Source organism: Bos taurus, chromosome 12, assembly GCF_002263795.3.
Source record: "Bos taurus isolate L1 Dominette 01449 registration number 42190680 breed Hereford chromosome 12, ARS-UCD2.0, whole genome shotgun sequence".
NCBI classification, from domain to species: Eukaryota; Metazoa; Chordata; class Mammalia; order Artiodactyla; family Bovidae; genus Bos; species Bos taurus.
Window position 1 is genome coordinate 19,441,787 of NC_037339.1, and position 20,897 is coordinate 19,462,683.

Below are 20,897 nucleotides of genomic sequence, written 5' to 3' on the forward strand. Positions count from 1 at the left end.
GTGTGGGCTGCTTTAGATCCAGCGCAAGCTCCTGGAGACCTGGCCACATTCTAGCCACAACCAGGATAGTGTTGTAAACAACAAGACCATTATAAGATAAATATGTGTATATATATATTTTTTAATGATTTTATTTGTTTATTTTTGGCCATGCTGGGTCTTCGTTGCTGCGTGGGCTTCTCTCTAGCTGTGGTGCACGGGCTTCTTGTTACGGTGGCTTCTCTTGCGGCAGAGCACAGGCTCTAGAGCACGTGGGCTTCAGCAGCTGTGGCTCCCGGGCTCCAGAGCACAGGCTCAGTAGTTGTGGCACACGGGCTTAGTTGTTCCATGGCATGTGGGATCTTTCCGATTCAGGGCTCGAGCCCCTGTCTCCTGCATTGACAGGTGGATTCTTTACCACTGAGCCACTAGGGAAACCAATAAGATAAATACATTTTTGACAAGGCATTTATTACTACATGCTTTGATATCAGAGAGACTCAACTGGACTCATTAAAAAACAGAAGCATGTATTTCTCATGCAGTGCTATATAGGTAGGTACCTGATAAATTTAGATCTTCAGAGCCAAAGTTCTGTGAGATGTACTACTGCCTTTACTTGAGATAAAGAAAGTGTGTTGGAACTATAGAAATCTACCAGTTATTTAAAACTATAATATAAAGCTATTGTACCCTTATTTGTGGAAGACATATTCTAAAAATGTCTCATAGAACAGAGTGAGAGTAGTTTCCTATTTCTTATTATAACTGACATTTTCAAGAGAAAACTAGAGCACATGATGATTAATGAACTCAACACAAAAATTCCAAACTGAACAGTTTCTGCAAATCAAGTTCTCTTAAAAACTGCAAATATTTACCTGAATGAATCATTTCTTAAGGCCCCCCTAAAATAACTCTTTATCAAGAAAAAAATTCTACATGTATGGGAATTAAATTTATAAAAAATTAACATAATTGAATGTAATCATTATTAAAATATCAAAATAGAGCATTATGCTTCAAAGTAATGATTTTTAAAGCTCTAATGTGGAATACTCTAAAGTGTAATTAATATTTACAATATACTAACATTAGTCATACAATATAGTTAAGGTCATTACAGTAAGATAAATTATATAGAATTGACATATAAATATATATATATATATATACACATATAATTTCCCCTCAGAGGACTTTAGGAGGATATTTGTCATGGTTAATTCTTCTTCCATTTTATTTACAAGTTGAGAACTTTAATAAGCAATATATTTGAAATTAAATGGTTCAATGGGATTTAACCTAGGCACACATGTTGTACTTGCCTTTTTTTTTTTTAACATATGTTGTACTTTCATATACATTGTTATTGTTGTTTAGTCACTCAGTTGTACCTAACTGCATTTTTAAAAAATCTATAATTTTCAATAACCTCAAAAGTATTAAAATAAAGGAAACTTCTTCTACCTTAGGTCTTGGCTCCTGTTATCAGATGGGTCTTCCTACAATTCTGTTTTCATCTTGTTAGTGCCATATACTATTATCCAGCGGCTTCCCGTTTCCTACAGAATGAAGTTCAACTCTGACATCAGAAGATTCCACAATTTGGCCTCAGAATTTTTTTTTCCCCCAAACTAAGCCATGCCCCTCACTGACTTAGTATCAGTGAAGTTCATTCCCACCCTGAAGTGTTCCTTACCTCTAATGCTCTTCCTCTTTCTCATCTTCAAATCCTGTGATCTTTAAAGGTTCTGTTGGACTCCCACCTCCCCTCTGAAATCTTTATGATGCTTCCAGGCCTTCCTCTGATCTTGTTTTCACCACTTACATCGGCTCCTAAGCAGCCACTATTACTATACTAGTTCATGCTTTTAAGACTTGTGTCTTCAACCAACGGGAAATTCCTCATTTATTGCCTTTGGTGCCCAGCACAGTCCTGAGTATAAAATTATAAAGTGAAAGTTGCTCACTTTCTGACTCTTTACAACCCCATGGACTATACAGTCCATGGAATTCTCTAGGCCAGAATACTGGAGTGGGTAGCCTTTCCTTTCTCCAGGGTCTTCCTGACCAGGGATCGAACCCAGGTCTCCCACATTGCGGGCAGGTTTTTTACTAGCTGAGTCACCAGGGAAGCCGAAGAATATTGGAGTGGGTAGCTTATCCCCTCTGCAGTGGATCTTCCCGACCCAGGAATCAAACCGGGGTCTCCTGTATTGCAGGCAGATTCTTGACCAATTGAGCTACCAGGGAAGCCCATAAATGTTAATATCATCTTAATTACCTCTGACATTTTACTTTATTCTTATAAATTATCTTTCCATCTAAAGAAATGGCACAACTACAAGCTAAGTTTACTGTTGCTTAAGTATCTCTCATTCTCTCCCAAAGCTAACTGGTCTTGGTGTTTGCTCCATTTAATAAACCATCTTCACTGTGCAATTGAAATACATGGAGCCTGGAATTCTCTTCCAACCAAGGACTAATTCCTTTAATTTCACCCAAGTCTTAGGTAAGTTTCTGTCTCTGGTGATAAATGTATGTTTACAGGTAGATTTTTTTTTCCTTTTAATGGAATGTTTTGGATGTTCCAACAATTTCACTGAAATTGTAAAGCTTTAAAAAACACTGCAAAGTCTTCCTTTCATTAAGTGGTATTTTTTTTTCTTTTTCTTCTCCTTTCCCTAAGCACAAGGAAGAAGATACAGTAGAAAGATCTGTGCCTTTAAAAGGCCATCCTGGACTGGGTGTAAAAAAGCAGAAATTATGGTGCCAGCTTCCTCAGAGTCGGACACGACTGAGCAACTAATGCTTTACTTTCCTCTACTGTATAGGTAGTTTACCTCTGTTTAAGATTGCTGTGCTTGACGCTCACAAATCCAAAGTAACTGTTATTCAAAACTGGCATGGTTTTCTTCTTCCATATGGCAGTAGCAGCTGTTTATTAAGCACCTCTTATATGTCAGATACCATGCTGGTTGCTTTGTACATTGTCTAATTTTCCCAATCAAGTGAAATGTGACCCCCATTTTACAGAAGAGAAAACTGAGGCTTAGAGATGCTTAGTAATTTGAATAACTTGTATATGGCAGAGCTCGAGTTTGGATGCAGAACTGATTCCAAAGTCACTGCTCTTTTTGCTACACCTTGCAATGTCAGTGCCTTGTATTGCCAGGAATTCTTGCTGGGGAATGTTGGGGCTTGCATTCATGACTTCGGTGGCTGTTGGGAAGGGAAGGATAGAATAGTAATGAAATGTTCCAGTATATCCAAGGAGGCTCACCAGCGCCCCTCGCCTGCACATAACTGCTCCAGTCTTAACTGTTAGATGTTCCCAGCTCTTGACAGTTTACACTTTCGTGTACACCAAATTTGGTGCTGTCCCTTTTGTTATCTAACATCTGATCACATGTCTTGAAAGGTGTAAGGAATGCTGGTGAATTTTAACTTCGCCAAGGCTCAGGACAAAAGCAACAGCATGAAATAAATCACAAAAAATAAGACTATTTATATATTTCAAATATATAACATTAGAAACTCTAGGGACTTCTCCGGTGGTCCAGCGGTTAAGAATCCACGTGCCAATGCAGGAGACATGGGTTTGAGCCCTGGTCTGGGAAGACTGCACGTGCTGCAGGGCACCCAGTCCCATGCACCACAACTACCGAGCCCGTGTGCCTACAGCCCCAGCTCCACAGCAAGAGAAGCCACTGCAGGCCTGCACACCGCAACTAGAGAGTAGCTCCCACTCAACTGCAACGAGAGAAAGCCCATGCAGCAACGAAAATCCAAAAAGTAAATATAAATAAAAATACTAAAAAAAAAACCCAGAAAGGAATTCTACCTGTAAAAATACTTTTTCTTCATGAAAGATCAACCTACATAAGACTCTATCTTACTGCTATGCTAACATAAGAATTCCAATCTTAAGCTTAGTCTATTATTTGAAAAACAGTCAATAGAAGGAAATTCCAGTGTGACAAGCATTTTGACAATCCCTTAGTGCTATCTCCAGTGGGATCTAGTTACATTGTACTCTTCCAGGAAAGATGGTGCTGTGTATGCAGGTTTTAATCCAACAGTAATTCTCTTTTTCTAGTAGTACTACATGTAGTGATTGCCTGTCTATTTTACAAAATTAGGACCATGGGAGGGAAAATAGGTTATTCTTCCTTCCCTATTTTTCTACACTTGAGAGTTTAATACACAATGCTTTCATAGTAGTTAATTTTTAAGACAATCAAGCATTTCTACACAGATTTAACCAATGTGTTCATTTACTTGGCCAGAAGTTTATTTATTAATATCTACCACTAACCAGAGAGATTACCTCACAGCTCAGTTGGTAAAGAATCTGCTTGCAATCAGGAGATCCAGGTTCGATTCCTGGGTGGGAAAGATCCCCTGGAGAAGGAAATGGCAACCCACTCTAATATTCTTGCCTGGAGAATCCCAAGGACAGAGGAGCTTGGTGGGCTACAGTCCATGGGGTCGCAAGAGTCAGAGATGACTTAACGACTAAATCACCACCACCAACCAGATACACATGAGTATCATATAATTACATAAGGATCATTTCTGATTTATGAATTAATAACTTTTCACTCTTTTATCATTTTAATATTAGGGTAATTGAAAATGTTTATAGAAACAGGGGTTTTTAAAATAACACTTATTTAGTAGGAGACTGGGATGCAGTTTTCGTACTGACAGTTACCTTGCTATAGAAAGACTGTGTACCTGGAATATGACTTCAGAGACTCAATTCTGCCTGTTTTTTGTCTTGGAATTATCACTTCATCTGCTTCCTCATCTATAGGTTGCAGATCACAATAGCCATTCCACAGTGTTCTTATGAAGACAAAATGCCATAAATATAGGAACTCTTTGAGAAATGGAGTATTTCCTGCCATATCAATAAACAAGGATGTCACAGTTATCAGTGATTCCAGCCATCCAGGGCAACCAGGAAGGAAAATAATACCTGCTGCAGGGCAGTCATTGGGCTGCAGCTGTTCCCTATGGTGAGCACTGAGAAAAAACAGGATATGGCCCCAGATAGCTGAGATGCATATGAAAAGAATGATTTCAGTGAGCCCAGACGCTTGCATCTTTTGGTATGTAGAAAACACTAAATTCCTTGGTTTTCTTTAATTCACAACAATTCTTCTGATGTTCAGACTACCTGCCCCTTGTTGCAAATTTCTATAACTTGACCTCCCTACCCTCCCCCACCCCCAGCAGTTCTTTCAGGGTCACTTGAGATGCTGTCTCCCAGGCTTGAAGTCCTAAAAATTCCCACTGAATAAATCATATTTCTCAACTTTCAGATTGTGACTATATTTGACGGCAACATATTCTTCAAAGGCAAAATTGGGTTTAACAGATACACACAAAACTGGGTTTTATGGGACCTAAGCATGGTCAGGAACTGGACATTTTGGAGTGGGGAGGAGCTTTTTATAGCGATTGAGCTAAGTAAGCAGTGTTAGTTACTGGGCCCAAGCACCAACCCTTTTCTCCAGGAATTCTACTTCCAAAGCACAGACTTCCAGTGCACAGACAAACTCAACCCCAGGGGATATTCTGTGATTTTTTTTGTCCATGCTTTTACATCCCTCAAGGCTGCGAGTTTGGGAGAAGCCATTCTTTCACATTTGTAATCTTGTAATTGATCGTTTGAAAGTGCTTAACGCCTTTGCTATTAGACAATGTCCCTATACAGGGGGCTGGACGTCAGAATACTGAGTCAGACTAGCGGCTAATTGTATTTAAGTTCTTTCTCTCCAAAGGAAAGAAAGGACAGTGGTGTTTTCTCTAAAAAGAAACCTTGAATTGGGTCCCTCGTGTTCAGCCTAAAGCCTGCAAAGAAATAGATGGGGAGGACGGGGGCGGCAATAGTTAAGTATTTTGACTGTGCTCTGGCTGGAGCCCTTGGCTACAGCCCTGGCTTTGGTCTCAGCGCAAGTGCCCGTCCCACCCACCCCGGGATGTGGGGTGCAGGCGGACAGCCGTCTCAGTTTCCCCCAAGCCGCTGAGGCGAGCTTCTGGTCGTGAGAGATGCAGATGAAGCGGTGTGAAGGGTTGGGCTTTTTTTTTTGTTCCTAAAAATGCAACGAACAAAAAAAAAAGTACAACAATCCAAACCCAACCTTCTCGTTGTGCGCCGGCTTCCTTCCCAGGCGGCTCCACCGGGGACCACGCCGCCTCCCGTCGCCCGCGCTCGGCCCGGGCCCAGCCCGCGGGTCCGCGCGCTCCGCGTCCCCGGCCCGGCGCCCTGGGCACGGCGCTCCGCGGGCGCGCGCAGCCCTGATGAAGCGAGAGGAGCGCGCCGCCGGGAGCCCGCCCCTCGGCCCCGCGCCGCACGCGGAGGCGGTTGCAGGCGGCGGTTGGAGATACCGGAAGGGCTCCCGCCTGCCCTCACCCGCGGCCTCCCTCCCCGGGGGAAAAGCGAGCCGCGGAAGGCGGAACAAAGGCGCGGCTCGGCGGGGGAGGCGGACCGAAGTGCCTGGGGAAGGAGGGCGTCGGGGCGGGGCCCGTCGGCGCCGCGAGTCCATTTTGCAGCCGTTCCCGCCTCGTAAACGCGCGGTACCCGCGGCCGGAGGACTGGCCACTGCGCGGCTCCCGGAGGCTCCCCTCCACCGGCCCCGGAGGTCCGAGATAAGTACGCGCTGGCCGGCTTCTCCTGGGGAAGCGGGGTGGGGACTTGCCCTGGCTGGGCGGGCACCTGCGTGCGTGGGGGCTGGCGGAGAGCTCGGTCTGCGCTCTGGTCTTCGCGGAGAGCAGCCGGGCCCGGTTACCGGAGGTGGGGGGAACGGCGTGCGGGTGGGCGGCCGGGGGCCGGGCCAGTGTGGCCGGACTCCAGGAAACCTGCTCCGCTACCAAGCGCTCCTGGCTTCACCGCAGGCTCCTCGGGATCGCCTACAAAAGAAGAGGCGACCATGAACCAGAGTCGGAGCGCGCGACCACCACCCTCTGGCACTGAACGTGGGGAGGCTGCCTGGTGCCGGGGGAGGGCGCCCTAGCCGTGAAGCTCCTTAGCACAAAAGATCGCCAGGCTATCCCAGGCTCATGGCTTTTTCACCAGGTCCTTGCCGGCTGGCTTTATTTGTTGGGGATGATTGAAAAAAAAAGTGAGGGTCAAGACTAAGGATCCTGTGCAGATAAATGCATAACACTCTTCTTTCTTTGTTCTTTCTCTGCAGTAGCCTCGTTTTGATTACCAGTCACGATCTGAAGAAAAAACAAACCAAAACCTGATTGCTTTGCCTTGGGAAACAGTAACCTGACCAATACTCCTGGCTTGCATTGACAGAGGTAAACTACAATACTTTTCCCTACATTAAGCAGAAAAGCACCCAATGTCTTCAGGCCCAGAACCTTTCAAAATCGAACTCTGTTGAGTGTATGTGTTCCCATCCTCATAAATGGTCTTTGTTCTTTTCATATTTTGTCAAAACCCAGAAAAATAGATTAAATACTTAGACACTTTATATGACAGTTATTTGAAACATAATTCAAAGATTTGTATTGTAAAGGAAAAGAGGCTACAACCACTTTTGCTTTTAAATAGGGTTGTTTTTTTTTTTTTTTCCACTTCCTGTGTCACTGCTTGGGTTTGTACGATAGGGCTTGAGTTTTCTGACCCTAGAGACCTTTATATAATAGGTATTTTAAAAGCAGAATTTTTTTTACATAGCCAGTCCCTCTGGTAGAACTTGATGGAGTTGTTGATTAATTGGTTATACTTATGTCTTGAACAGTAAGAAGATCTATTTCTTCATACTCTCCTGTCTTTCCCTAAAAATAGTCTTTTTTTTTTTTTGCACCAGCTGACATACTAAGCCTCTCTGGCAAGTCTTTCTGTAACACCAGGTTATTTTTATTCTCTACATGTATTGGTTACCTGGCCCTAACTTCTGCCACAGCTGTTCAGCTATGCCCACAGGTATGCCCATCTCCATCAACGGTGCTTTGCACCTACTATGCTATGTAACACTTTGCCCTCCCTTAAAATTATAGTTCAAAAGAGTCCAACTGTCTTAGACTTTTCTTGGTTAATACACTCATGCTCTAACATAACACTAAATGTGTAGTTATAGTTTTTACAGTATCTATACACACATATGTTAATTAAATCACCTTACACTGATGTAGGTCAATAGTTTACAAGATTGTCACACGTTACTTAATCTTTCCAAGAACATGAGGTAGGTATTGTAAAAATCCTGATTCCATGAAGGGGAGAACTAGTGCTTGGAAAACTAGGTAGTTAGATGCAGTTTCAGTGCTCTTTACCCTTCTTCACTGGAGAATCTGTTACAATCTACTTTGTAAAAATTATAGCATTTTAGAAGGGATTTAGAGAACTCATGATTAGATGTCTCCATTTAATGAGTGAGGATCCTGAATTCTTGACCCACTTTTCGGATAGTGCTAACGTCTCATAATTGGGCAACTCAGGTCCTATGCCTTGCTTGCTGTGTACAGTTGCAGGGTTGGGTGGGGCTCTGTTTTCACTTGTAAAGTTAGGTGTTTAGCTAAATGACTGCCAAGATGTTTTTAAGCCCAGTATTTGTTTTATTCTTATCCCATAACTTTTAGCACTGTATACTATGTATTGGTGATATGCAGACACATACTAATATTAACTGCCATAAACTGTTTTATACTTTAAACTTAGGTAGGTATGGTAAAGTATGCCTTTTTCTTCTTTTTGTTTTTGTTTTTTTTTTTAACTAAGTTCTATAAAAGTATGGTTCTGTTGTAAGGTCAGGAACTACTTGGAGAGGTGGAGCACCATCATACATCATTGGTCAGAGTGCAGAAAGTGGTGTACTCTTTTCTAGAGGGAAACTTGGCAGTTTTTTCAGGAGCCTTGAGAATGTTTCTACTCTTTGACTCACCTGACAATACACTTAAAGGAACCATCTAAGGAAATAATTAGAGTGTTGGACTAAGACTTTGCTACATTGTTCATTAAAATGTTATAATCCCCCCAAATTAAACAGTAGGAAATAGCATATCCATAAGATAGATGATCATCTTTTAAAAGAATAGGGGAACAATAGGGGAAATGCAGGTAATAAAATAAGTGGAAAAAGTGGACACAAAGTTGTGTTATGCTACCAGTTCTGTTAAAATATGGTGTGCATACACACACAAGATTGGAAGAAATATGCCAAAATAATGTTAGACGAAATACACCAAAATAATAATAATGGTTATTTCTTGGCAATATGACCATGGGTAATTTTTTTCCTATATTTCCTGAATTTTCTGTAATCACAAATTACAATTTTAGAAAAACAAAATCCACTTGTATGGATAACCTCTCCAACATTAGTATGGTGTCAGCTTTCTATGTCCTTTTGTAAGGCATTTATCACATCTTGTATGATAATACCTCTGTAAATGTGCTATATTTTGGAATTTAGGGCAGGAACTGATTTTTTACTTAATATTTCATCTTTTAAAACAGCATTAGATCGTTGGATTATCCATTTTTGTATTCATGAAAGACACTGCTACTGTCATTACCTTGCCTTGAAACTCTTAGGTACTAGAGGAATAGCACCCCTAACAGTTAACCAAAAATAGGTGTCCTTTGACATAGAGAATAGTTACACTCCAGTTAAGCCCTTGAGGGAATCCAAGCAGATTCCCTTAATGTGGATGCTTTCTAATTCATTTGCATTATAGGTGTAGATACATTTCTAAGGAAGAGTGGAACTGAAAATTTTTGCCAGTAGTTTAAATCATTGTCTTTCCTGTGGAATAAGCACAAGTGTATCCTATTTGGCAATAGCCTGGCCAACCCTTTAAAATTCCCAGAGGAGCTCTTTCTTTTTTCCCCTGAATATGTGCATATACTGAATAGGAGGGCGGAGTGTCAGCATAGTGGATAGAATATAGCCAACCTGGAAATTGCTTAAAGTTTAGCATAATCAGCTTTCTATTTGAAATATTTTCTAGATGAGTTTTACTTAGAATAAAATGTGTATGTAATTCTACACTGAACAAAGGGAACTTGGTTCAGACCAATTTTATTGGTAGGTAGTACTGATCAGTTAGCCACAAAATAACCTTTTTCTCTTGGCGCAGTATTAAACACTACGTGATTTCACTTACCAGATCTAGCTTGCTGTGTACTGAGTTGACAGTACTTTTCTGAAAGCTGGCATTAACCTCAAATGCAGGGCTAGATAATGAAAACTTTTAGTAGATACCAATCAGGTGGGGATAATAATTTAGGCTAGTGATTGCCAAGTTTGTTGTTGCGAAAGATTTGTTCTAAAATTTTTTCACCTTCATTTAAACCTCTTTACATTTATTTGGGAGAAAAGAAACCAGACACATCTGGTTCATAAAACCTTTGTTGGTAGTCCAATTTAAGTTAATTTTAACTCTTAACAGGTAAAGATAAATAATCTGAATCTGGTTGGTACCAGACTAGGAGAATAATTTAGGCCATATATTATGTTTCCTTGAAATTCAGACCCTCATTTTATTCTAATTGATTTCATCTGGGTGGGAGAGACTGGGATTCCATACCATTAGATGGCCTCATAGATTTCTAAATAGTTGTTTATAAATAGGATAGTGATACCTGATCTAGCTCATAGTCCTAGAACTATTGATTTAATGTTACTGATTAACAGGATTACAGAATAATACCTTGGGTGACTATCACATAAGAGAGAGAAGGTGTGAGATAAGGAGGGAATAAGAGGAAATCAAAAAGATTATGTTCCTTGAAGTAGAATGGGGAAGATGAGATAAAAGAAGAATAAACAAAGGAGTCAAGGAAAAAGAGTGGCATAGAGAAGAGAATGAAGGAAAGGAAAAAACTAATTTTTTCCAAATTTGTCTGGACTATGAAGGTAATGACCTAGTTTTTGGGTTTTGAGATGTCATCTTAGTCCAAAAACTTGTGAACATTGTGAGTAGGCAGGGCTTCTAAGCTGCTAGACTTTCTGTACTAGGTTTATTTTGCTCTAATCAGGAATCCTATTAGAAATACTGTGGGGGAAATTTTACTTATTATTACTTATTTACTTATTACTGCCACTTGTTCTAGGACAGTGCCAGAAAAGGTATGTCTTATATGGACACAAAGGTAAATTATACGGTGTTTGCAAGGGCCATGTAACAATTAGATAAGCTATTTTAGATACTATACTTGGTATATTAATTTTCATATTCCTTTTTTAAGTTATCAGAAATTTTGTTTTTTTCTTAATCTCACATTATCCTGTTTGGATCATGTTTTGGCACAGTCTCTAAAAGCCAGAATGAAGTGTTAATAACATACTGAAAGAGTACTTAAAAAAAAAACAACTTGGTAAATAGTTTTCATATATTAGATAACTTTCAAAACAGTTTTTCAATGAGGTTTTACACAGTTTAACATGTGTAAGTGGTTTGTCCAGGGTCATAGATTGAGAGCAAAAATGAGTATGTCAGTCTACTCATAGGCCTGGATCCAGAGATTTCCAATAAGATACTTTTAATTTTATAAAAGATAAAAAAATATTACAGCAGATTAAGCTCTTTATGAGGCTTATCATAGTCAGCTAGTATTTCTAAAGTTTTACCTTTTTAGCACAATATGATTTTCTTATAACTGGTCTCACTGTTGAGTTTTTTTTTCCAACTTTTGTGAAAATTTTCAAATATACTGAAAATTAAAAGTACACTACAATAGATATCCTTACATCCTCCACCTAGACTCAATTATTGTTAATACATCTTCAGTAAGTTTCAAGAAACCATTTAGTGGATCTCTTACTAAATTATCAGTATACTATTTGAAAATAAAATTAACTAGTGGGATTAGAGGACATAAGTTTTTAAAAGGTGAGCTCTTTTATTCTATACTTTGTTCCAAAATAAGGTTGATTGATGATTGGCTGTTTAGTAGAGTTCACATAATTTAGTTTTGTCTGTGAAGTGAGTTTCAGTATTTTCTATCTAGTTACTTGTTAGGTATTTAGATACTGCTTTGAAATCTCTGAATTCAAAGATCAAAGCAGGATGGAAATCAGGTTTAAATTTCTAAGATACAAGTTATAATCTTTTTATTCTCTAATGGGATTTGGGGAAAAAATCATGGCTATTATTTTGAACTTTATATTGTTGTCAACTAATGAAGTGCCAAGATTTAATAGGAAAGGTTCTTTTAATTAAAAGGTTTTATTAAAATTACCTTTTAAGAGTGAATAAAATGAACACCTCTTCATTTATAATCATTTTGAGTTGAGCATATAAAAACAAAAAGGCTTCCAGGAGGGAGAAGTCAACTTTAATTGTGTTTTATGACTCCTTTCCCTTGGGTTGTGTTAGTCTAAAGCCGTGTCCGACTCTGCGACCTCATGGACTGTAGCTGCCAGGCTCCTCTGTCCATGGGATTCTCCAGGCAAGAGTGCTGGAGTGGGTACCCATTCCCTTCTCCAGGGGATCTTCCCAACCCAGGGATCGAACCTGGGTTTCCTACATTGCAGGCAAATTCTTTACTGTCTGAGCCATCAGGGAAGCTTGTAACTGTTAGCTTTTCTATCTTTTAAAAGTATTCTGGTTGGTGTATTAAAGACTCTTGTTGCTATTAATGTATACCTACTCAAGGTAGTATTGATCAAACAGTTTTTATAGTCTTCCTTGAGTGGATATTTTGAAAGTTTGCTTAAAAATAAATCTGTGGTGGTGTTATACAACTGCATTTGTCAAAACTCAAAGAATTATGTACAAAAAGGAGTTTTATTCTCCATAAATTAAAAAATATATTTTAAAGTATAAATATAGTAGACAAATGAAGTTGAAAACCAGAGGAGGTGGTAGGTAACTAGTTATATACTCAGCTACTTTCTTTGTTGGTATAGAACTTGGGAGATTTTTAGGAATTCCTTGGCAGTGTGATGATTAGGACTCTGCGATTTCCTTACTACAGGCCCAGGTTCAATTCCTAGTCAGGGAACTAAGATCCCACAAGCTGTGTGGAGCAGCCAAAATAAACAACTTGGGAAGTTTTTAATTCAAAAGAAGAAATGAATCTTGGAAAACTTGTTTGCCTTTATATACTTAGTTTGAGATTGGTTAAGTTGAAATTTTATGACTGGTGAACAAAAATTTTGTTCACATAATAAAGTTTCTTAACATCTATATTTGTCCCCCTAAAAAGGGGATGTATATTTTAGTTTTGTCAAAGAAGTAAGCTCAGGTGATTTATTTAGATTTTTATGTGTTAGCACACTTTTAAGAAAAGAAGCTGTAAGTTCCTTTACTGTGAAGCATACCCTTCTCTTAGTTAGGCTAAAAACCTTATTGTTTTCCTTTAAAACTTTAAAGGCAACAAACTTGCCATGGTTTCTTGGGTTGTTAGGCTAATATATCTCAGTTTCCTCTAAAAGTCAGCTAGGGAATTGCTCACAGAGTTTTGACATAAGGTTTTGAGTATAAAGCTAAGAAAATAAAATTGTTTTAATGTGGATTAAAATGAAAATCTTTAAATTATGAACTAAAATTTATAAGTTGTATCACTAAAAGTGAAATAACAGGTTCTACTATGGTTTTGATGCAATTTTTTTAGAAAAGGGACTTTCCAAATAACGTTTTTCTCTGGTTCATTTTAAGAGCTGTAAATTGATTATGGCTTTGGGATGACTATTATTTCTAAATTTTCCTTTGTGTGACATTTTCCTTTTTTCTTTTTGATCATACTTGGAAGTTTCTTTGTCTTGGGTCCCTTTTTCTCCTTCTCATGACAAAACTTGGTATCCTTTGTTCTTCCTTTTAGTTATTTAACATGCTTAGATAGGATTCTCTGGAAATATTAACCTGGCAAGGAAGAGTAAATTAGGTTTACTTTATTGAATGCTGCCGCCGCTACTTTCCTGTTTCTACTGCGTACTCCAAAATATAATTCTAGGTGAAACATGTTAGAGAGCAGGGGAGGTGATGGAACCAGGACTAGTGGTGGAGGGTCATGAAAAGTTTTCTTTCTTTGCTCTAAAGAGAGTGTTTTATAACTGCTTGATAACCTTTTAGCACACTGACCTCAGTCTCTGAAGCCATTCTCTTTCCAGTGCTTTTCGAAGATTATTTGATTTGTCATGTCACAAAAGATTTTTCAGAAAAATAAGCTCATCACCATTTTTGCCATGTAACACTACATTTTGACAGAATACTCTACTTTAGTTCTACATTGTTGTTTAGTTGCTAAGTCGTGTCTGACTCTGCGACCCCATGGACTGTAGCCCACCAGGCACCTCTATCCATTGGATTTCACAGGCAAGAATACTGGAGTGGGTTGCCATTTCCTTCTCCAGGGGATCTTCCCGACCGAGATCAAACCATTGAGCCACCAAGGAAGCCCCAGTTCCACATATATATGTATTATACAAATATCTCTTATAACCGAAGACCATAAACCAATTAGTCCTGCAAGTTCAGCTTATCTTTTAAGTCTTCTACATTGTAGGTCCAATTGTGATTCTTAAAATTACTGTCAAAAGTGTTTACTTACTTTTGGTTATAAGATGACATAGAGAATCAGATCAGATCAGATCAGATCAGCCGCTCAGTCGTGTCCGACTCTTTGCGACCCCATGAATCGCAGCACGCCAGGCCTCCCTGTCCATCACCAACTCCTGGAGTTCACCCAGACTCAAGTCCATGGAGTCAGTGATGCTTATCTCATCCTCTGTCATCCCCTTCTCCTCCTGCCCCCAATCCCTCCCAGCATCAGAGTCTTTTCCAATGAGTCAACTCTTCGCATGAGGTGGCCAAAGTACTGGAGTTTCAGCTTTAGCATCATTCCTTCCAAAAAAATCCCAGGGCTGATCTCCTTTAGAATGGACTGGTTGGATCTCCTTGCAGTCCAAGGGACTCTCAAGAGTCTTCTCCAACACCACAGTTCAAAAGCATCAATTCTTCAGTGCTCAGCCTTCTTCACAGTCCAACTGTCACATCCATACATGACCACTGGAAAAACCATAGCCTTGACTAGACGAACCTTTGTTGGCAAAGTAATGTCTCTGCTTTTGAATATGCTGTCTAGGTTGGTCATAACTTTCCTTCCAAGGAGTAAGCGTCTTTTAATTTTATGGCTGCAATCACCATCTGCTGTGATTTTGGAGCCCAAAAAAATAAAGTCTGACACTGTTTGCACTGTTTCCCCATCTATTTCCCATGAAGTGATGGGACCGGATGCCATGATCTTCGTTTTCTGAACGTTGAGCTTTAAGCCAACTTTTTCACTTTCCACTTTCACCTTCATCAAGAGGCTTTTTAGTTCCTCTTCACTTTCTGCCATAAGGGTGGTGTCATCTGCATATCTGAGGTTATTGATATTTCTCCCAGCAGTCTTGATTCCAGCTTGTGTTTCTTCCAGTCCAGCGTTTCTCATGATGTACTCTGCATATAAGTTAAATAAACAGGGTGACAATATACAGCCTTGACGTACTCCTTTTCCTATCTGGAACCAGTCTGTTGTTCCATGTCCAGTTCTAACTGTTGCTTCCTGACCTGCATACAGATTTCTCAAGAGGCAGATCAGGTGGTCTGGTATTCCCATCTCTTTCAGAATTTTCCACAGTTTATTGTGATCCACACAGTCAAAGGCTTTGGCATAGTCAATAAAGCAGAAATAAATGTTTTTCTGTAACTCTTGCTTTTTCCATGATCCAGTGGATGTTGGCAATTTGATCTCTGGTTCCTTGACATAGAAATTAGTAGACCCTATTTTATTTATTTATTATTCATAAATTGTATATTACTTTGGTGGTAATGTGATAAATACTGAAGGATATATTTATCTTAGTGAACTGAATGGGGACATATTTAGTGCTATTTTTGTTTCTAAAACTTTAGGGATAAAAGTTTTAAAATATACATTTTAAAAGAATAAACTTGAAATGAGAATTAGTATTCTCTAGTTCAAAGGTCTCAAATATTTTGGTCTCAGGACCCCTTTACACTTGAAAGCTGAGGCTCCCAAGAACTTTTATTTACATGTGTATTTGAAATTAAAACTGAGAAAAAAATTTAAGGTAATTCATTTAAAATGACGATAAGCCTATCACATGTTAACATAAGTAATTTGTGAAAAATAACTTTTCAGAACAATTGTGAGAAGGGTGGCCTTGGTTTACATATTTAGAGATCTCTGTCAAGAATCGCCATTTAGTAGACAACAACAGGAATCTTTTCTGTATCTCTGCATTACATCTATTACAATCAGTTATTTTGGTTGAAATATACAAAGAAAATCCAATTTGGCTTGGGACAGATACGTAGTTGGTGAAAGGAGGAATATTTTAATGCCCTTTTCGGAAAACTATCACTCTTCTTTGATACTATACCAAAACTCAACAAGTGGTAGTTTGTTAATAGTTGGTTGAAGTATGAAATCTGAAATCATATTTTTTTTAACATATTGGTCTTTTGATCTTTTACCCAGGCATGACCTGTAACATGCATTGGTGATTTGAACCAGTTAATTCGCTGTGTAATGTAGATCTCCAATGCACGCACGCACGCTAAGTAGCTTCAGTTGTGTTGACTCTGTGCGACCCTATGGACAGCAGCCCACCAGGCTCCTCCATCCACAGGATTCTCTAGGCAAGAACAGTGGAGTGGGTTGCCGTTTCCTTCTCCAGTAGATCTCCAAACAGTGACATATTTCATTATACAAAGATCTCTGTCGTAAAACAATACGCATGTTAATATTACCACTTGTTTCATTGGAAAAGTCTTTAATTAATGGTAAACTGTCAAGCTCTTAAGTGGCAACTATGTTTGCCAAAATCCAGTTTTCACTTAAAAATTCAACTTTTTATCATTGGCGAGAAACTGTCATTTGTTTCCCTTGAAGTGATGGGCTCATTTTGTTTGTTTTCAGAAAAATGTCTGCCAGATAGTCTCCACACCACAGTTTGTCATTCATTGTTTCAAGTATAAAAATGGCGTTCCCTGGAAAAAGCAGCTGATTAGCTTGTGGCTAAATTGCCTAATTGCTTTTGCTTCAGACAGTATCTGCTGGTATGCAATAGAAATACTTTGTGGTTACTTCATATTTTGTTACATGAAAGATTTACAAAGACATGTACAGAAGAATTAAGATTTAGTACAATGCATAATTTTTACCGTTTCATCAAGAACATTCTAAACTGAAACTGGCTGCCCTCACCTTTGCCCCAGCTGTGGGTGTGTGGTGGTGAAGAATACATTAGGAATCCAGTTTGGGGCTACCTGTGGTCTTGTTTGGTTCTTGCTAAGGCCACAGCTGTGTCTGCTTACCGTTGCTTTTTTAACAGTGCAGTGTCAACACTGTGCCAAAGGTAAATAGCATCTCAGTATTACTATAAAAATAGTATTGTCCTCACAGGTGCCCTGGAAGAGCCTTAGGGTCGCCCAGGTTTCTCCCCACTGCACCTTGAGAACTGATTGCTCCAGACAGTGCAGACAGCTTTGATTACTGTCCCAGTGGTTTTAAAAAATATCCATTTAGTTCTCTAGGGAAGAATGAATTGCAGCTCTCTCATTTTATGTTTTTACCCCTGATTTTAATAATTGTAATCTTGCCTTTGAAATAGGAAAATGTGCCAGTTTTTAATAAAAGTCTCTGTGAGAGAACATGCTTGGATTTATATCTCTGCTTCTTTCTTTAAATAGCATACCATTTTATAATTGTGGGCCCAGACTAAAGAGCTCATTCTGCTCAGACACTGAGTGGCTTTGTTTCTGACAGCTAGTAGTCAGCTCTGTTTTAAAACAAGCATTTGGGCCCTGCTGGCTCAACTTGCAGTTGTCCCAGTCCTCGCCCTGTCTCAGCCAATGCCTGTTGTTGGAAAGCCCACACAAAGGCCTTGTGTGCAGGGAGCCCCACTGATAAGGAGTGTGTTCTAGTCCCAGCAGATGAAATCTGCTTTGGTGTGCATTCCCGTCCCAAATTTCTCTTATTTTCTTTGCTTGACCAGTTATTTCTGTGACAGGAGCATTTTTTAATGGCTGTGAAGATAGTTTCTTCTAATTATTTCATAGTCCAAATGGAGGGGATTCCCAGCGTAAAATAAAATGTTTCTCTCTCTCTGGTAGGAGATGTGATGGAGCTGCTTGAAGAAGACCTCACGTGCCCAATCTGTTGCAGTCTGTTTGATGATCCCCGAGTTTTGCCTTGCTCACACAACTTTTGCAAAAAGTGCTTAGAAGGGATCTTAGAGGGGAATGTGCGGAATTCCCTGTGGAGATCCTCTCCATTTAAGTGCCCCACGTGCCGGAAGGAAACTTCAGCGACGGGAGTCAACAGCCTGCAGGTTAATTACTCCCTGAAGGGTATTGTGGAAAAGTATAACAAGATTAAGGTCTCTCCCAAAATGCCAGTGTGCAAAGGACACTTGGGACAGCCTCTCAACATTTTCTGCCTGACTGACATGCAGCTGATCTGTGGCATCTGTGCGACTCGGGGTGAGCACACCAAGCACGTCTTCTGTTCTATCGAAGATGCCTACGCTCAGGAAAGGGACGCCTTTGAGTCCCTCTTCCAGAGCTTTGAGACCTGGCGTCGGGGAGATGCCCTTTCTCGCTTGGATACCTTGGAAACTAGCAAAAGGAAGTCTCTACAGTTGCTGACTAAAGATTCGGATAAAGTGAAGGAGTTTTTTGAGAAGTTACAATACACGTTAGATCAGAAGAAGAATGAAATCCTGTCTGACTTTGAGACCATGAAACTTGCAGTGATGCAGGCCTATGACCCAGAGATCAACAAACTCAACACCATCTTGCAGGAACAGCGAATGGCCTTTAACATTGCTGAGGCTTTCAAAGATGTGTCAGAACCCATCATATTTCTGCAGCAGATGCAGGAGTTCAGGGAGAAAATAAAAGTCATCAAGGAAACTCCTTTGCCTCCCTCAAATTTGCCCTCAAGCCCTTTGATGAAGAACTTTGATACCAGTCAGTGGGAAGACATAAAACTAGTGGACGTGGATAAACTTTCCTTGCCTCAAGATACTGGCACGTTCATTAGCAAGATTCCCTGGAGACTTTATCCGTTATTTGTGGTGGTCATTCTGCTTGGCCTTCTCATTTTCTTCAGTCCCACCATGTTCTTAGAATGGTCTCTATTTGATGAAATCGCAACTTGGAAAGATAATCTTTCAAACTTTAGCTCCTACCTGACTAGATCAGCTGATTTTGTAGAACAATCAGTTTTTTACTGGGAACAGTTGACAGATGGGCTTTTCATTTTCAGTGAAAGATTGAAGAGTTTTACTTTGGTGGTGCTGAACAATGTGGCAGAATTTGTGTGCAAATATAAACTATTATAAAATCTGTTTCAAGTACATAGTTCTGTGTCTTTTGTTAGAGATTTGTTAGAATAGAGTGGTAGTTCAGATTTGGTTAAAATTCCAGTCAGATATCGCCCTCTAAAAATATTCCTTTCAAAAATAATGTCTTATACATGTTGAAATTAGGTAGCATAAAGATAAAAGTGAAATTTAATAGTTTAGTCTCCAGCCCTCCTTCCTTTTTAAGGTGCTTTTGAAATTAGCATCCTATCCCCAGTATCGGTTATGTTTGTGCTATGAAAGGAGGGGGTAAGAGAGTACATGATTTAATACTGTATTGATGAGGTAGTGTAATGATTGTTTTTAAGCATGTAATAAAGACTGCTCTTGTAAAACAACTCTTTTTTGTTTTTTGAGAGTGAACATTCTTTAAAAAAGGAATAAGATAAGATGGATTGAATTTGCAGCTTTTTCTGCAGATGGTTGATTTCCTTTTTCAATACAATGTAAATCTCATGTAAACAAAAACTGGCATTTTCTTATGCTAAGCTGACATTTTTAGGAGGGTGGAGATTTATTTCAGTTTGCCTTTTATCTGCTTTTAGGTTTTGTAAATTTATCACCAAAGGAATTTGGTGGTAAACTACAGAAGTGTTAGTGACTGTGTAAGACAAGGCATGGGTTAAAAAGAACACATGGCAAAAGCAGGAAGTGGGAAGACCTCCTTTTTACTGGCAACTAAGTGTTGTTCCAAAATATAATGGCAACTGTACAACCAACCAGTCCACTTGTTTAAAGAACTTCAGTGAGACTCACTTGACAGTAGATGAAGCAGTCTATCAGCTATTACAAAGTACAAAGTAAACCAGCTCAACACTAGTACTACCCTGGCTGCTCACATGAGGTAAAGATGCCCTATCTCCCACAGAAGAAAAATACGTAATTTTTCTCACCTTGTTTAGGCTTCAGATGAAAACAGGAAGTGACTTAGAACCTCTTTCAGTCAAACTTATTTCTGTCAAGGGGCAAGACATTCCTTGACAGCCCAGAGGGTGTTCACCCCAGTACATTAATTTGGTTAAGAGGAGGTAATACAAGCAGGGATGGGCAAAAAAGGTGGCAACTAAATTTCAAGTACAGAAGAATCTTTGCAGTTATGAGAAGAGGAGTCACCTTCAGCTGCTGATTGAGGTAATGACTGCCTCATCCCCAACGGTCAATCTAGAATTTAGCCACTAAATTTCTACAGGGGTCGTAAGAAATTAAGATGTTTCTCTAGAAAGTGTCTCTGCCATGAGGACTCGAGTAGATACGCGGTGTGGAGAGGCTGAATGGTTTTCTGGTTCCAGAATATATTTGAATACATATTTATAAGAGGTTTTTATGAAGGATTTTTCTTTTTAGATGGGATACTGTAACTGTCCCCTGTTCTCAGGCCTATTGGCAGTTTCCTTGAACTATCCAGTTTCTCATCTGTTGCTTTTTCACTTTGTATACTGCAGGTTCCCAAGCAACTCTCAAATTTGTAAACACGGCTATGGACACACTATTTGCTTTAACAGTAGTTACCTGGAAATTTAGGTCTCTGTTTCTGTTATTTTCCCCTCCCCTGGATTTCTTAATCATATA

At 39.5% G+C, this 20,897-nt stretch overlaps 2 protein-coding genes and 2 non-coding genes across 7 annotated transcripts; 2 read left to right on the forward strand and 2 right to left on the reverse strand.

The window, feature by feature from the left end:
* Positions 1–103: 103 nt before the first annotated feature.
* Positions 104–8,792, reverse strand: LOC132346795 (elongin BC and Polycomb repressive complex 2-associated protein). The gene is made up of 4 exons (XM_059892317.1): positions 8,766–8,792; positions 6,135–6,860; positions 1,450–1,544; positions 104–407 (listed from the first exon to the last, which is right to left on the reverse strand). The coding sequence occupies exons 1-3, from the start codon at positions 8,790–8,792 to the stop codon at positions 1,485–1,487; spliced, it is 813 nt and encodes a 270-aa protein (XP_059748300.1). The 3' UTR covers positions 104–407; positions 1,450–1,484.
* On the reverse strand, positions 6,050–6,135 carry MIR3613A (microRNA mir-3613a). Its single transcript, NR_130621.1, has one exon. It is a non-coding gene; the product is annotated as a microRNA mir-3613a (primary transcript).
* MIR3613B (microRNA mir-3613b) lies at positions 6,066–6,120 on the forward strand. The gene has a single exon (NR_130623.1). It is a non-coding gene; the product is annotated as a microRNA mir-3613b (primary transcript).
* Positions 6,357–19,666, forward strand: TRIM13 (tripartite motif containing 13). Of its 4 annotated transcripts, XM_059892081.1 has the most exons (4): positions 6,560–6,646; positions 7,188–7,299; positions 16,880–17,019; positions 18,076–19,666. In XM_059892081.1, the coding sequence occupies exon 4, from the start codon at positions 18,084–18,086 to the stop codon at positions 19,305–19,307; it is 1,224 nt and encodes a 407-aa protein (XP_059748064.1). In that variant the 5' UTR covers positions 6,560–6,646; positions 7,188–7,299; positions 16,880–17,019; positions 18,076–18,083; the 3' UTR covers positions 19,308–19,666.
* The last annotated feature ends 1,231 nt before the right edge of the window (positions 19,667–20,897 follow it).

Coding starts and splice junctions, on each gene's coding strand:
- LOC132346795 (XM_059892317.1), bottom strand. CDS start 8,792: ATGTATGATGGTGCTCCACCTCTCCAA. Junction 6,861..8,765: donor ATGGTGCTCCACCTCTCCAA/GTAGTTCCTGAC, acceptor AGCGCTTGGTAG/CGGAGCAGGTTTCCTGGAGT. Junction 1,545..6,134: donor AGCCGGCGCACAACGAGAAG/GTTGGGTTTGGA, acceptor TTCATTCTGTAG/GAAACGGGAAGCCGCTGGAT.
- TRIM13 (XM_005213658.4), top strand. CDS start 18,084: ATGGAGCTGCTTGAAGAAGACCTCACGTGCCCAATCTGTTGCAGTCTG.